Source organism: Populus alba, chromosome 16 (genome assembly GCF_005239225.2).
Source record: "Populus alba chromosome 16, ASM523922v2, whole genome shotgun sequence".
Lineage (NCBI taxonomy): Eukaryota > Viridiplantae > Streptophyta > Magnoliopsida > Malpighiales > Salicaceae > Populus > Populus alba.
In genome coordinates, this window is record NC_133299.1 from 12,625,872 (window position 1) to 12,639,031 (window position 13,160).

The 13,160-nt window shown below is 34.6% G+C and overlaps 1 protein-coding gene across 1 annotated transcript; it reads left to right on the plus strand.

Moving 5' to 3' along the window:
• Nucleotides 1-1,063: 1,063 nt before the first annotated feature.
• Nucleotides 1,064-3,551, plus strand: LOC118037570 (protein OCTOPUS). The gene has a single exon (XM_035043572.2). The coding sequence runs from the start codon at nucleotides 1,260-1,262 to the stop codon at nucleotides 3,339-3,341; it is 2,082 nt and encodes a 693-aa protein (XP_034899463.1). The 5' UTR covers nucleotides 1,064-1,259; the 3' UTR covers nucleotides 3,342-3,551.
• The last annotated feature ends 9,609 nt before the right edge of the window (nucleotides 3,552-13,160 follow it).

Genomic DNA, 13,160 nt, shown 5'->3' on the forward strand with positions numbered 1-13,160 from the left:
AAATAAAATAAAAATAATAGAGATGAAGATCACTTGACATGTATTATTTAATGTTTATGATTTAAATTTTTATAAATTTATTTTAAAGATAAATTTATATTATATTTATATCTTTCCAATTAAACATGTTTTTATCTCTTTTTTTTTTATCTATAAATTATTATTTGTTAGTATATTAATCATATTAAGCTTGTACTATCATTGTTTAACTTGAAATATATTGTATTTTGTTTTTTAGAGGTTATCATTTTGAGTTTTATAAATTTTAAGGCTATCAAAAGCTTATATGATCGTTAATTTCAGGATTTGTAGGATTAATCGAGATGCGCACAAGCTGGTCCGGACACCCACGTTAATAATATATAAAAAAAATATAGCCTTTCATGCTCATAAATCCCATTTTTTCATCTATTATGTTACAATTGACATTGATAAGTCAAATTCAGCCATAAAACTTAACAATCTTGACATTAACAAGGTTGTGTTGTCTAAACATAGGCTCATATGAATCATTAATTGTCCTAAAGCTCCAAAACGATAATGAACTAAAAGGATTAGCTTATGCAAATCTTATATTAATCCTAGACATGGACATGTGAAGGAATATTCCAAGCTTGTTTAATGAAAGTAGAATATAATATTATGTTACATTGTGTTTTTAAAAATATTTTTTATTTGAAAAGATATTAAAATAATTTTTATTTTATTTTTAGTATTAACATATAAAAATTATTAAAAAAAATTATTTTATATTTTTTCAAATTAAATATACTTTTAAAAATATTTAAATACAATCCCAAAGATAGAACTGGGTAGCATAACATAATCATATTCAATTGTAAAAAAGAAATGAAGAAAAAGAACGGAGACATCCAGGCAGAGTGACTTTAATAAATTAAGGATTTAATAGCCCCAAAATAGTCCTTTCACATGCGAGTGCCCCTAGACTAGAGAATTAAGCCAAAAAAATAAAAAAAATACCGTCTAAGTGGGCCATTCTAAATTCTACGCGGAGATTTTCTTTTCTTTTTCTTTTTTCTTAGCTTTTCTTTAATTTTCCCGTTGGTTCCATCATTTTTACTCTCACTTTCTCTTCACTTTCTTTCTCTCTGTCTCTCTCATTGTCCGTTGGAACCAAACAGTTCTCTCTCAGAAAATCTGTCTCTCTTCTTCTTTTTTGCCCTTTGCTTTCGCTCACTCTTTCCTTCTTTCGTTCACTCTAATATGAGAAGAGGGTGCATTACACACCACTACCGGTTATGAATCCCACCACTGAACCACCTCAACCACCGCAACCCCACCGTCCTTCAACTTCTTGTGACCGTCATCCAGAAGAACATTTCACTGGTTTTTGCCCCTCATGCCTCTGCGAGCGTCTTGCCGTGCTCGATCCCAACACCTCCTCCGCCGCTTCTTCTTCCTCTTCCCGCAAACCCACTGCCACCGCCGCCCTTAAAGCCATCTTCAAGCCTCCTCAACCGTCGAGCTCCAATAATAATAATAACAGCAGCAAGTCTTCTTTTTTTCCCGAGCTCCGCCGTACTAAATCCTTTTCTGCCTCTAAAAACGAAGGTTTTTCTGGGGTTTTTGAGCCTCAAAGAAAATCTTGTGACGTTCGAGTGAGAAATACTCTTTGGTCTCTCTTTAATCAAGACAGCGAGAGAAACCCATCTGTTAAAAAAGAGCCCTTTAAAGGAGGACCTGATATTGAGGCTGTTGAGCCCAGAATTTCTTGTTCTAGTGTTCGAGGTCCGGTTTTTGAGTCTAAGGAAGAGGAAGAAATCGAGAACGAAACCGACACTGAAAATGAGAATGTGAATGCCAATGTCAATGCCCATATTGGTGGAGATGTCTTATCTAATGGGGTCTTAGAAGAGTCTAATTTGACAGCGAGAAATTCGAATGCAAACCCAATTGATGAGATTATAGAGGAAGAGGAAGAGGAAGAGGAAGAAGACGACGACTTCGAAGACGACGAAGACGGGATTGTTATAGAGCCAGAGCCAGTACAAGAAGCAGTTTTGGAGGAGCTTAAGACCATGAAGGACCATATAGATCTTGATTCGCAGTCTAAAAAGACTTCAGGGAGGGATTTTAAAGAGATTGCTGGTAGTTTCTGGTCTGCTGCTTCGGTTTTTAGCAAGAAATTGCAAAAATGGAGGCAAAAGCAGAAGCTTAAGAAGCAGAGAAATGATGGTCCTGGTTCGGCTACATTGCCTGTAGAGAAGCCAATTGGGAGGCAGTATAGGGAGACGCAGTCAGAAATTGCTGATTATGGGTTTGGTAGAAGGTCTTGTGACACGGATCCGAGGTTCTCTCTTGATGCCGGGAGGATTTCTTTTGATGATCCTAGGTATTCTTTCGATGAGCCTCGTGCTTCTTGGGATGGATATCTGATTGGAAGGACATTCCCCAGAATGCCTACAATGGTTTCTGTTGTCGAGGATGCTCCTGTTAATGTTGTTTTAAGGTCTGATACTCAAATCCCAGTTGAGGAACCACCACGAATATCTATGAATTCCATCAATGAAGATGAGGCTGTCCCTGGTGGGTCTGCTCAAACTAGGGATTATTATTCTGATTCTTCCTCGAGGAGGAGGAAGAGTCTTGACAGGTCTAATTCTATTAGGAAGACTGCTGCAGCTGTGGTAGCGGAGATTGATGAGTTGAAGGCTGTTTCCAATGCCAAGGTGACACCAGCTACTGCGGATTATATCCATGGACCTAAGTTGGTTGTTCCTGATAGGGATTTTAGGGATTCAAACTCGAATTCTTTGAGAGATGATTGTTCTGAGACTTTTGACATGGGGTTTAGAGACAATGCATCTTTGGTGGGGGGGAATGGTGAAAGGAAAGGGGCTAAGAAGCCGCGGAGATGGAGCAAGGCATGGAATATTTGGGGGTTTATACACCGGAGAAGTGTTAACAAAGAAGATGATGATGATAGGTATAGCAGAGCAAATGGGGTTGAGAGGTCTTTTTCAGAGTCTTGGCCAGAATTGAGAGGGGAACGTAATGGAGATGTTAGAGGGGGGTTTAACCCGAAGATTTTGAGGAGCAACAGCAGTGTAAGTTGGAGGAATTCTCATAATTTTGGGGGTGGTGGATCTTTTAGCAGTGCAAGGAAGAGCAGTGTTGAGACTAATGGTAATGGGAGAAAGAAAAGGGATGAGTTTGTGTTGGAGAGGAACAGGAGTGCAAGGTATTCACCAAACAACGTGGAAAATGGACTCCTAAGGTTCTACTTGACGCCGCTGAGGAACAGTCGTCGAAATGGGTGGGGGAAGAGTAAGTCCAGTCAAGCACAATCCATTGCAAGGAGCGTGTTGCGATTATACTGAATTGGCAAGTCCAGAAACAGAATTGGCAAGTCCATAAGGTGTTTCTTCGGTTTAATGTTGTTAATTTTGATGCATTTGTTGTGTAAGCACACATGCCTAATGTATTCTTCATCAGTTGGTTGGATAAAAACACCCCTAAATTTGTTGCCTTTACTGTGAGTTGCATTGCTTCTTCTCAATTTTTCTAATAACAAGAAATTTTTAGTGTTCTTTTCTCAGTGTTTCCAGTCATAGCTCTTGTTAATTGCTGAACTGGTTTTCTCGGCCCTCATTTTGTTTAAGCTAGTTTGTCTTTTTACCAAAACTGGCTGGGACATGGAGAATATGTTTGCCTATTCGTGAGGATGTGCGTGCCCTTGAATTTAATTGGGTTTTCCTTTTTCATCCTTGTCCGACATAGCAAAGATTTTGCTGATGGACTGTGCGAAGGCTGCAAGGCTGTTTCAGACATCTTCAAATTTTTGGCATATTACATATTCTTGGGGACAAAAATCTCATTGATGTGGGCTCATGCACTCTTGCTTTTGTCATCGGTTCCATATCCATGTGCTGCCAATTCATTCAATATTGACAGATCAGGCAACTTTTTGTAATTTGAGTAATGTTTCTCTGAGTTCAATGTTTTGATCATGGAGCTTCAATGGTCCTCTGTGCTGGTAATACATTTGCATAAATGGATATAAGATTATGTCAACATTTATTTCAGCTCTTGTTCGTTTCCTAAGTTTCCTCATGTTTTAAGTCCATTCATTTTGTGCGAAAAATCATATCCAGCTCAACTAACATGATCATCTTTTAAATCCTATATATTTTGTTAAATTATCCCATATTGTTGGCTGAGTCAAAGCCAAGGATCATTTGGGGTTCGTAAAAAAAAAGAGTAAATTTTCCATCAATGCAATTGCAGAACTGGATACTTCAAGTAAATGCCTTGCAAGATCTCCACTCCATGCGTGCAGGAATAACATGCACTTCTGGTACCTCATTGAAAACAGTGGTAGCTGAGTTGATTGATGCAATATCCAGATTCTTGTCTCCAGTCTGCATGTAGCTAGTTTTGTTCTTCTCTTTTGTTGTCTGTCATGGAGTTGTGATTCTGAAGTCATTACAGTGTTTTTATCACTTAGTGCTTTACTCATGGCGGAGCTTGTGGTGTTTGCTGCCCTTCCACGCTGGATAAATTCCAGACAGTATAAATTGCACAAGCGTTGGAGTTCATCAAATTATACTGCTCAGTGTTCATCTCATTATTTTCTGGTGGAGTTAAACTGTCAAGCCAAAGCCTAAACATGCAAAATCAATACAAGGACACACAGCTTTAAGGCTCGGTGAAGTGTTGCCAAATCCAGCCATGATGTTTGATTGACCAGCAGGAGGCGACTCAAAATGCTCCATGAACATCAGTAGGGCTCCAATCCCATTACCAGAACAGAAATCAAGCTAAGCAATGATTATTTCATATGATATTAGATTTTTGTTCTCTTATTTGGACATCAAAGGGATCTAGCTAATCAACACTTTCAATCAAATGAGCTTGAGATCATGCTTTCTGCTTTTTCTCCATATCTGAAAAGGCTCCATATGATCAACAAATTTGCCTCTAAAGTCAAAAGGTGACTAAGAAAACATCCCAACATGTTCTCCTTCGTAGAGGATATAAAGAAAGAAAGAGGGAAAGAAAAAGAGAAAAAGGAAAGAGAGGGGGCTCGGAACCCAATGATTGTCTTGTTTACCCCTCGAAACTGTGTTTGTTTTTACTGTAATACTGTGTTTTAAAGAAAATTTGGATTTTTTTCCTTTAATGTTCCGCTATTATAGTACCAAATACCATTTTAGACTCAGTGTGAACTGTGAAGTGGGCAGCAGTACTTATCTTCATTTTTTTTTTTTTTTATTAAAAAAACATATATAGGGTAGCAATAAGTTGTTCAAGGTAATCGGTAGCTCATTGGTCAACGGTTTTAGACAGCCTTGTATAATTTTAAGACAGGCTTGCAGTTTATTTTTGTTTTCTTGTTATGTTTGTCTTCCACTGGAATTTGCAACTGGAACAAAACCCCTTTTTCAGTGTCCTATGCTCATGCACAAATCCAACGCAACGCCATTTGAAGCTTTGGGCTTCCTAAAGAGACCTCTACAGAAAATTAAAATTTCATTAGAAATTGTATAAAATGTGATATTTTATTGGGCCCTCTATCCAATACCTAATTTGAAAGAGTAAGACTAGCCACCAGAAAATTTACCATGAGATAATTTTACTAATATAAATAATTTTCAATAGGGATGAGTAAAACAATAAAAAAATAAGAGTGAAGTATAAGTCTGTCATAACTATATGAGGATATGCCCCAAATAGATTACATGGATGATCTAGTAAATGCATTTATAAACTAGTGGGTAGATCTAATCCCAAAAGAAGGTCTGGTCGCGCCAGATTAGAATAGCATATTAAAAAAGCCATTACTTTTGATTTGATTGTTGAACCGCATTCAACTTCTTACAAGAGTTTTCAAAGGCTATTTTCCCTATAGAAGCTATTGTGTTGTTATGTGAACCATCAAATCTTTAGATATAAAAAATCTCACCGAGACCCCCCATGAATTTGACAGTTTTAGATTTTCCTTATTATTTTTAGAAATGGTCGACCGGTTCCACTAATCATTACAAATTGATCGACTGGTTAATTTAAATGATATCACATTTTCACCTTATCACGCTTTAAAAACACGACACTTACTAAATATTACTATTCTAAAGCATGTAAATTATTTTGTCAAGCATAGGAATAGCAATATTTAGTAGATACTATGCTTTTGAAGTGCGTCAAGGTGAAAGTGTCCTATTTCGCTAACTCTTTTTCAAACAATGTTATTCCATCAATTTTTTATATTTACTATGCTAATTGCCCAATTTATCCAAAAATTCTACTACACACTCACAAACCTAAAACATAATTCATTTAAAATAAAACTACAACTAAAACCTATACAAATGACCTTGCAAAGTCCCTTGTATGAAACCACTATAAGTAAGTCTAAAAATAGTGAGAAAAACACTAAGGATGATTCATAGTGTTTTCCCATTTTGCTCATCTCAAAAGATTCTAATTAAATAGCTTTTAAGAGTATTTTTATCATTTCACACGATCCCATCATTGTTATATTTAACAGATAGATTGGTCTTTTTATGTGTGTTATGTATAGTGAAATGACTTCATTACTCTTGGAATCAAATTTTTTAAAAATGGTGCTAGGGGACAATTTCTTTTTTCTGTTTTCATATACATAGTTAAAATGTCTACATTATTTTTAAAAAGTTAAGTCTTGTTCACTCATGGTCAGGGGTGTTTTAGTATTTTTATAATGGTTTTTTTTTTTTTTTTTTTTTTTTTTTTTTTTGTAATAATAGGTTGGTGGAGGAGCTTTATTGAAAATTTTTAATGCACAGTAAAATTACTTAACTACCTTCAGGATTAAAAAAAATAAAATCAAAGCTTCATTGTAGGGACTTTTTCATATTTTCATCTTGGTTGTGTTTGTTATTCTTTGGAGGGCTAGAGAGAACTTTGGTCTTCTAGTAAATATAAAATATTAATAAAAAGAAAAGAGTTGCTAGCAAATGTTAGCGGATGCTGCCTGCTCCTTTCTAGGGCCCTTGCGATGGCATCCTGCGGTCAAACACTTTATTCAAAGTTTGCATTGAAAGCTCACCAACATCCTCTACGCGGTGGTGCAGCGGAGCTCCGATGAACTATTTTCCTCCTCCATCTTTTCTCTTTTTTCTCATTGCCAAAGTATTGGTTTGTTCTACTATTTTTTTTATATCCGATTTTATCTTTATTTTTTTTTATTACTATATGTTTTATTTGTTTTAATCTTATTTTGATTTTTTTTCTTCAATTTTATCCTAGTCATTTAGTTTAATTTGATTCTTATGTCAAATATGATCCTTATTCTTTTGATATTTTTTTCCTTTCACCAATTTTTTTTCATTTTTATCCCTAAGCATTTGATTTTAATTTATTTTTATGTTGAATTTGGTCCCCATTCTTTTTATTGTTGTTTATTTTGTTTTGAATGAACTTTTTTTTTTGTTTCATTCTTTTTTCCAATTTAATCACTTGACATTTTTTTTTTATTGAGGATTTTTATGCATTGTTTTATTCTTCTATGAGGTTAGTCTCGGCCTCATGGCCAAGGTAATGAGTTTTGAAGGTTAATATAAGTTGACTTTGGTTTTCCTAGATATTTCAATAAAATTGATTTTTTTTTAATTTTATCTTTCAACCTTTTTTGTTTAATTGGTTTTCATGCTTTTTGTTTTTTTCACTTTCCTTTATGTAGGGTTATCCCAATCCTAGGTTGGCTTATATTTGTTTTTTGTTGAATTTTTTTTTTAATTTACTATTTTTTTTGTTTGATTGCTAAGCATTTTTTTTATTGAGAATTTTGCTTCATTTTTTTTGGGTTGCCTTTTGTCGTCTCAGGCCTTATGACTACAATCATTCAATTTTACTCCTTTTTTAGGTCTTTAATATCTCTTGTTTTTTTTTATAATTAAAATCATGATACGTTGCTAGACGATGCACTTGATGTTTAAATATACATTAACAAATTGTTGAATTGATAAGAAATTAAATTATTTGATTTATTTAATTAGAATTAGAATTAGAATTTGGACCAACATGTTAGAACCTAATGAGTTATACACATTAAGAACTATGAGTCAAAAATTAAACTTGGATAATTTAATTGAGCATGACTTGATTAAAATATATTTTATAAATTAAGGACTAGAATATTATTAATACATGATTATATTTCTAGATATAGAAAAACCAAGTAAGGAATTGATTGATTTAATTTACAAAATTATTCTGAATTAATATATGGGTATTATTCAAGGGGCAAATTGATATTTTGCTAATTTATAAGGTTTTTTAAAATTTTCAATAAATAGTATGTCATGCCTTTTATTTTTGCGTGATTATCTGTTTGACAAAAAAACTACATATGTAAGTCACAAAAAAAAGAGCTAGCACTTTATGCATAGTAACCCCTCTCTCCTAAATAGAAATTTAAGAGATTTTTCGTTGGTGGTTTGTGTAGATTATTATTGGAGGCTGGACAATTGGACGACTTGTGGTTTGCTACAATCCAACCTTTAAAAAATTATTTAAAGTCGAAGAAGATCAGATATTCATGTAAAAATCCCTAAATCAACTATAAATCTATCTAATGAGATCCTAGAGACCCCAAAATAATTTTATTTTATTGTTTCTGCTGCGTGTATGATATTCAGGAACCCAATACATGACATGTATTACGAAATCAAACATCTTAATTTTAGTTATCTCTTAATAAAATATCAATTTATTTAATTAAATGTGTGTATAAGCATTTTAGTTTATGATTGGATTTTTTTATATCAAAAAACATGTTGAAAAAACTTGTATATTAATTTTTTTATTAATAAAAATTATCCAACTCGTGGTAAAACACTCAAATAGCTAGTTAAGATACTAGTTTTCGTGGATAATCTAAATAAATATAAGAATTTATTGGTAATACACTATTTCTCGAGCGACAATTTGCTTTTATTATTTCAACATTAAAAAAAATATTCATTAAACAAATATAAAAGAAGAAGAAGAAGAAAAAGAAATAGAAATGTAAAGGTGCTATCTAGTTCATACAAGATAAAGTTCATGGAATTTTAGCTTGAAAGCCAAGACCAACGGGTGTAATTGGTCTTGATCGATTAATACAATTCAGAAGCGTGGTCTCCTGTCGGTATGTTTCCTCTGTGCTCAATGACTTGAAACCTAGAATCAATTCATTATTAGAATTCCTCGAGGATGCTTCCTCAGATATCACCAACCATCTTGAATCCAAAAATGAACCGTTGATCGATTCATTCGCATTAACCAGGGAAGAAATTTGCTTGCTTGTTGTATACATCAAAGTTTTTTTGGCTTCATTCATATTGTTGAAAATGGAGCATAAATGCATTGTTTCAATGTTTTTCTCGATGCTATTGATCGGGACTACATGAGTTTTGGACAGTTTGCACACTAAGACACTCTGTTGGGTTAAGGGAACTGCAAGAATCAATGGAACTGGGAGAGTATGAGTGGCCAATATCCAATTGTTTAACAGCTTTGTTCCTTAATCTCTTCGAAGCCAAGCCAAAAGCAGTTGCCAATTTATCACTTCTTGAAAACAACTGAGATCTTCACTTTCTCTGCATAAAAGAGTAAGTGAAAACGTTTAACAACATTTTCTTATGTGTTTAGTGGAGGCAAGATTACTCCAGAACTGACTACTTGCGCCATGCAAGTGAGATTGCAAGAATTCGCTCTAATCATGATGAAGTAATGGAGCATAAATTAAGTCTCAACTCTACTTTCTTCTGTGATTAATGCATAAATTAAGTCTCCTCCATTAAAATTCCTAAATATGGTTAGATGATTCTAAAATTGAAATCTTATAGAGTTGATTGAGGAGAAAAATGTAATTATAGAGCAACTTGATTACACATTAGTGTAAAAACATTAGTATGTCAAGCGTATCAGCCATTTGGTACCACTATTGAAATTGAGACACATGGATAGATTAACATATATGAATAAAATTTAAAATAAATTGAAAAAAATAAGTTATGTTATTGTTTTGTTTTTCAAGAGAATGTAGGGGAGGGAAAAGTAGGCCCTCGTATTTAATTTTTAGGCAAAGCTACTAGAATCACCTTATATAGTTTAGTTTCACAAGAATTCCGGAGGGTTCACTATGCAAACAACAAAATTGTTTGGTATCAATTTTTATTTATTTTGAAAGACTTGAAAAACTAGAAACCGATTATCAAAATTCTTCAAACCCAAGTAATATGGTTTTAAAAAGCCATGGTTATTTCGTTTTTTTCCTCCATAAAAACCCAAAATAAACAAGTTTTTTCCTTTATTATTTTTTTTTAAAATTGAAAACCAAAAACAGAAAAAGGAAAACCACAAATAATACCTAACAAACTCTACACAATTCCTAAAACCATGACAATTACTCTCGTGATGGTAATGAGGGCTGAAGACAGATTGTATCCTCTAAAACAACAAAATTAGAATTTCCACAATTCTTCGGAAATGACCCGACATAATGGTTCAATCGTGCGAACCAATATTTCGAATACCAAGGCACAGCAGAGTTTTAAAATGTGGCCATAGCAGCTTACCATCTAGAAGGGGAGGCAAACCAATAGTGGCAATGGATCCACAGGAACATTTCATGAAGAAGGGTAAATTATTACATGGGAGAAGTTTGTGTTGACAAGGATTAATTATTGGTTTAAGAAATATTACAAATCAGGAAAACTAGAAATTAGGAACAAGTTTAGGAAAGATTTTGATATATTTCTATTCTTAGTTTTCCATCCTTAAAAAGTATTTATTACACATGTATATATACAAGTTCTATGCAACAAAGAGAGAACACAATGAATTGATATAAACAAATTATCTTTGATCTACCCAGACACTATTGATAGTTTGAAGAAGAGTTGTGGGCTAGATTTGGACCATCAGATTGTGAAGACTTTGATTAAGCTCTTTCACATGTCAAGCGGGCAAGGACTTCGAGTGACTACTAGAAAGAATTTGAGAAGCTTGGTAGTAGAGTTCGAGGATGGACTCAGAAAGCTTTAATAAGAACATTCATGGGAGGTTTAAAGGCTGAAATAACTAATGGGATTCGGATGTTTAAACCAAAGACATTGAAGGATGCTATTAGGTTAGCAAGGATGAGGGATGATCGACTCATATGACAACAGAAGTTGACACAACTACCTATACCTGCACGAGCTCCTTTGGCTTTTCCTCCAATAGCTCGTTATGACACCTTGACACCTGCTACTCCAATCAAGTGAATATCAAGAGAAGAAATGCAAACGAGAAGAGCACAAGGCCTTTGTTTCCATTGCAATGATCGTTTCACAACAGGGTATAGATGCAAGAAACCTCAATTGTTACTCTTAAAGGGTCAGAAGGATGTTGTAGAATGTAAGGACACTAGTGTTCAACAAGCTTCAGAAGTTAACCAAGATATAGATGTAGTGGAGACCCAAGAACCTGCAATTGAACCTGAAATCACATTGCAAGCACTGACAGGTTGGTCCACCCCAAAAGTTATGAGAATGATAGCAAAAATAGGACATCTTGAAGCAATAGTGTTAATTGATAGTGGTTTAACTCATAACTTTACCAGTGAGTGTTTGGCAAGTATGCTCAGGATGCTAGTGGTGTCTGTAGAAAGATTCATTGTACGAGTGGCTAATGGAAAGAAAACATGTCAAAGGAGTTTTAATAAAGTATTGGTAGACTTGCAAGGCACCAAATTTTATCTCAAACTTTTCTCTTTACCCTTATCAGGACTAGATCTTGTGCTAGGCATCCAATGGCTGGAGATGTTAGGATCAATGGTATGTAATTTGAAGCTTCTAACCATAGACTTTATTTGGGACAATTACATCTAGAGGTATGCATTGTTTGTTGTATGTCCATAACTGACCGTGACAATTACATCATTGGAGGAGGCGTCATAGGAGTTACAACCAAGCATGCCAGTAATGTTAAAAGAATATTAAGATGTGTTCCAAGAACATTCAGGCTTGGCACTTACGTGAGAGATAGATCATTGCATTACAATGACAGAAGGGACTAAGCCAATCAATGTACATCCATAGAGATACGCTCATTTTAGAAAGTAGAGATTGAGAAGCAAGTTCAGGAGATGATGAATTCCGGGCTCATACATCCTAGCACCAGTCCATTCTCTTCACCAATACTTCTATTAAAGAAAAAGGATGGAAGTTGGTGATTTTTTACGGACTACCGAGCACTCAATGCAGCTACTGTCAAGGGTCGTTTCCTTATTCCTATGGTGGATTGGATGACAAGTTGGAAAAATTGTATGGAGCCTCATGCTTTACCATGCTTAAGAGCTAGTTATCATTAAGTAAGTGTAAGCCCTCTTGATATTTCTAAAACTTTTTTTCCATACTCATAATGGCCATTACAAGTATTTAGTCCTGCCTTTTGGCATATGGAATGCGCCTTCAACATTCCAAGCCCCCATGAACTCTATATTTCAGCCTTACCTTCAAAAGTTTATTTGTTTTTTTTTTTTTTTATGATATCTTAGTATATAGTCCCGCCTAAAATGAGCATGTAATGCATTCCCACCTGGGATGATCATGTAATGCATGTTAAAGAGACCCTAGAAACGTTGAGGTAGCACAAATTCTTTGCCAAAGCAAACAAATGTATGTTTGGCCAACAGAAATTGGAGTATTTAAGGAACATTATCACTCATCAAGGAGTGAAGGTTGATGACAATAAAATTGCAGCCATGGTAGCATGGCCAACTCTAACTAACATTTTTGAATTGTATGGTTTTTAGGCCTAACAAGATATTATAGGAAGTTTGTTTGAAACTATAACATTATAGTGCAATCACTTACCAACCTCCTCAAAAAGGGAAAGTTTGGATAGCATGATGAGCCTGAATCTACTTTTTTGGCTCTCAAACAAGCGAGGGCAACAACTCCTATATTACCAATGCCTAATTTTAATGACTCCTTAATTATTGAAACGAATGCGTTAGGAGATGGAATTGGGGCGGTTTTATCTCAACAAGGCAAGCCTATTGCATTCATAAGTAGAACATTGGGAGTTACAAAATAATCTTGGTCAATTTATGCCAAAGAAATGCTAGCCATTGTAGAGGTCATTTGCATATGGAGACCATACTTGCTAGCAAGGGTAGAGGGGTT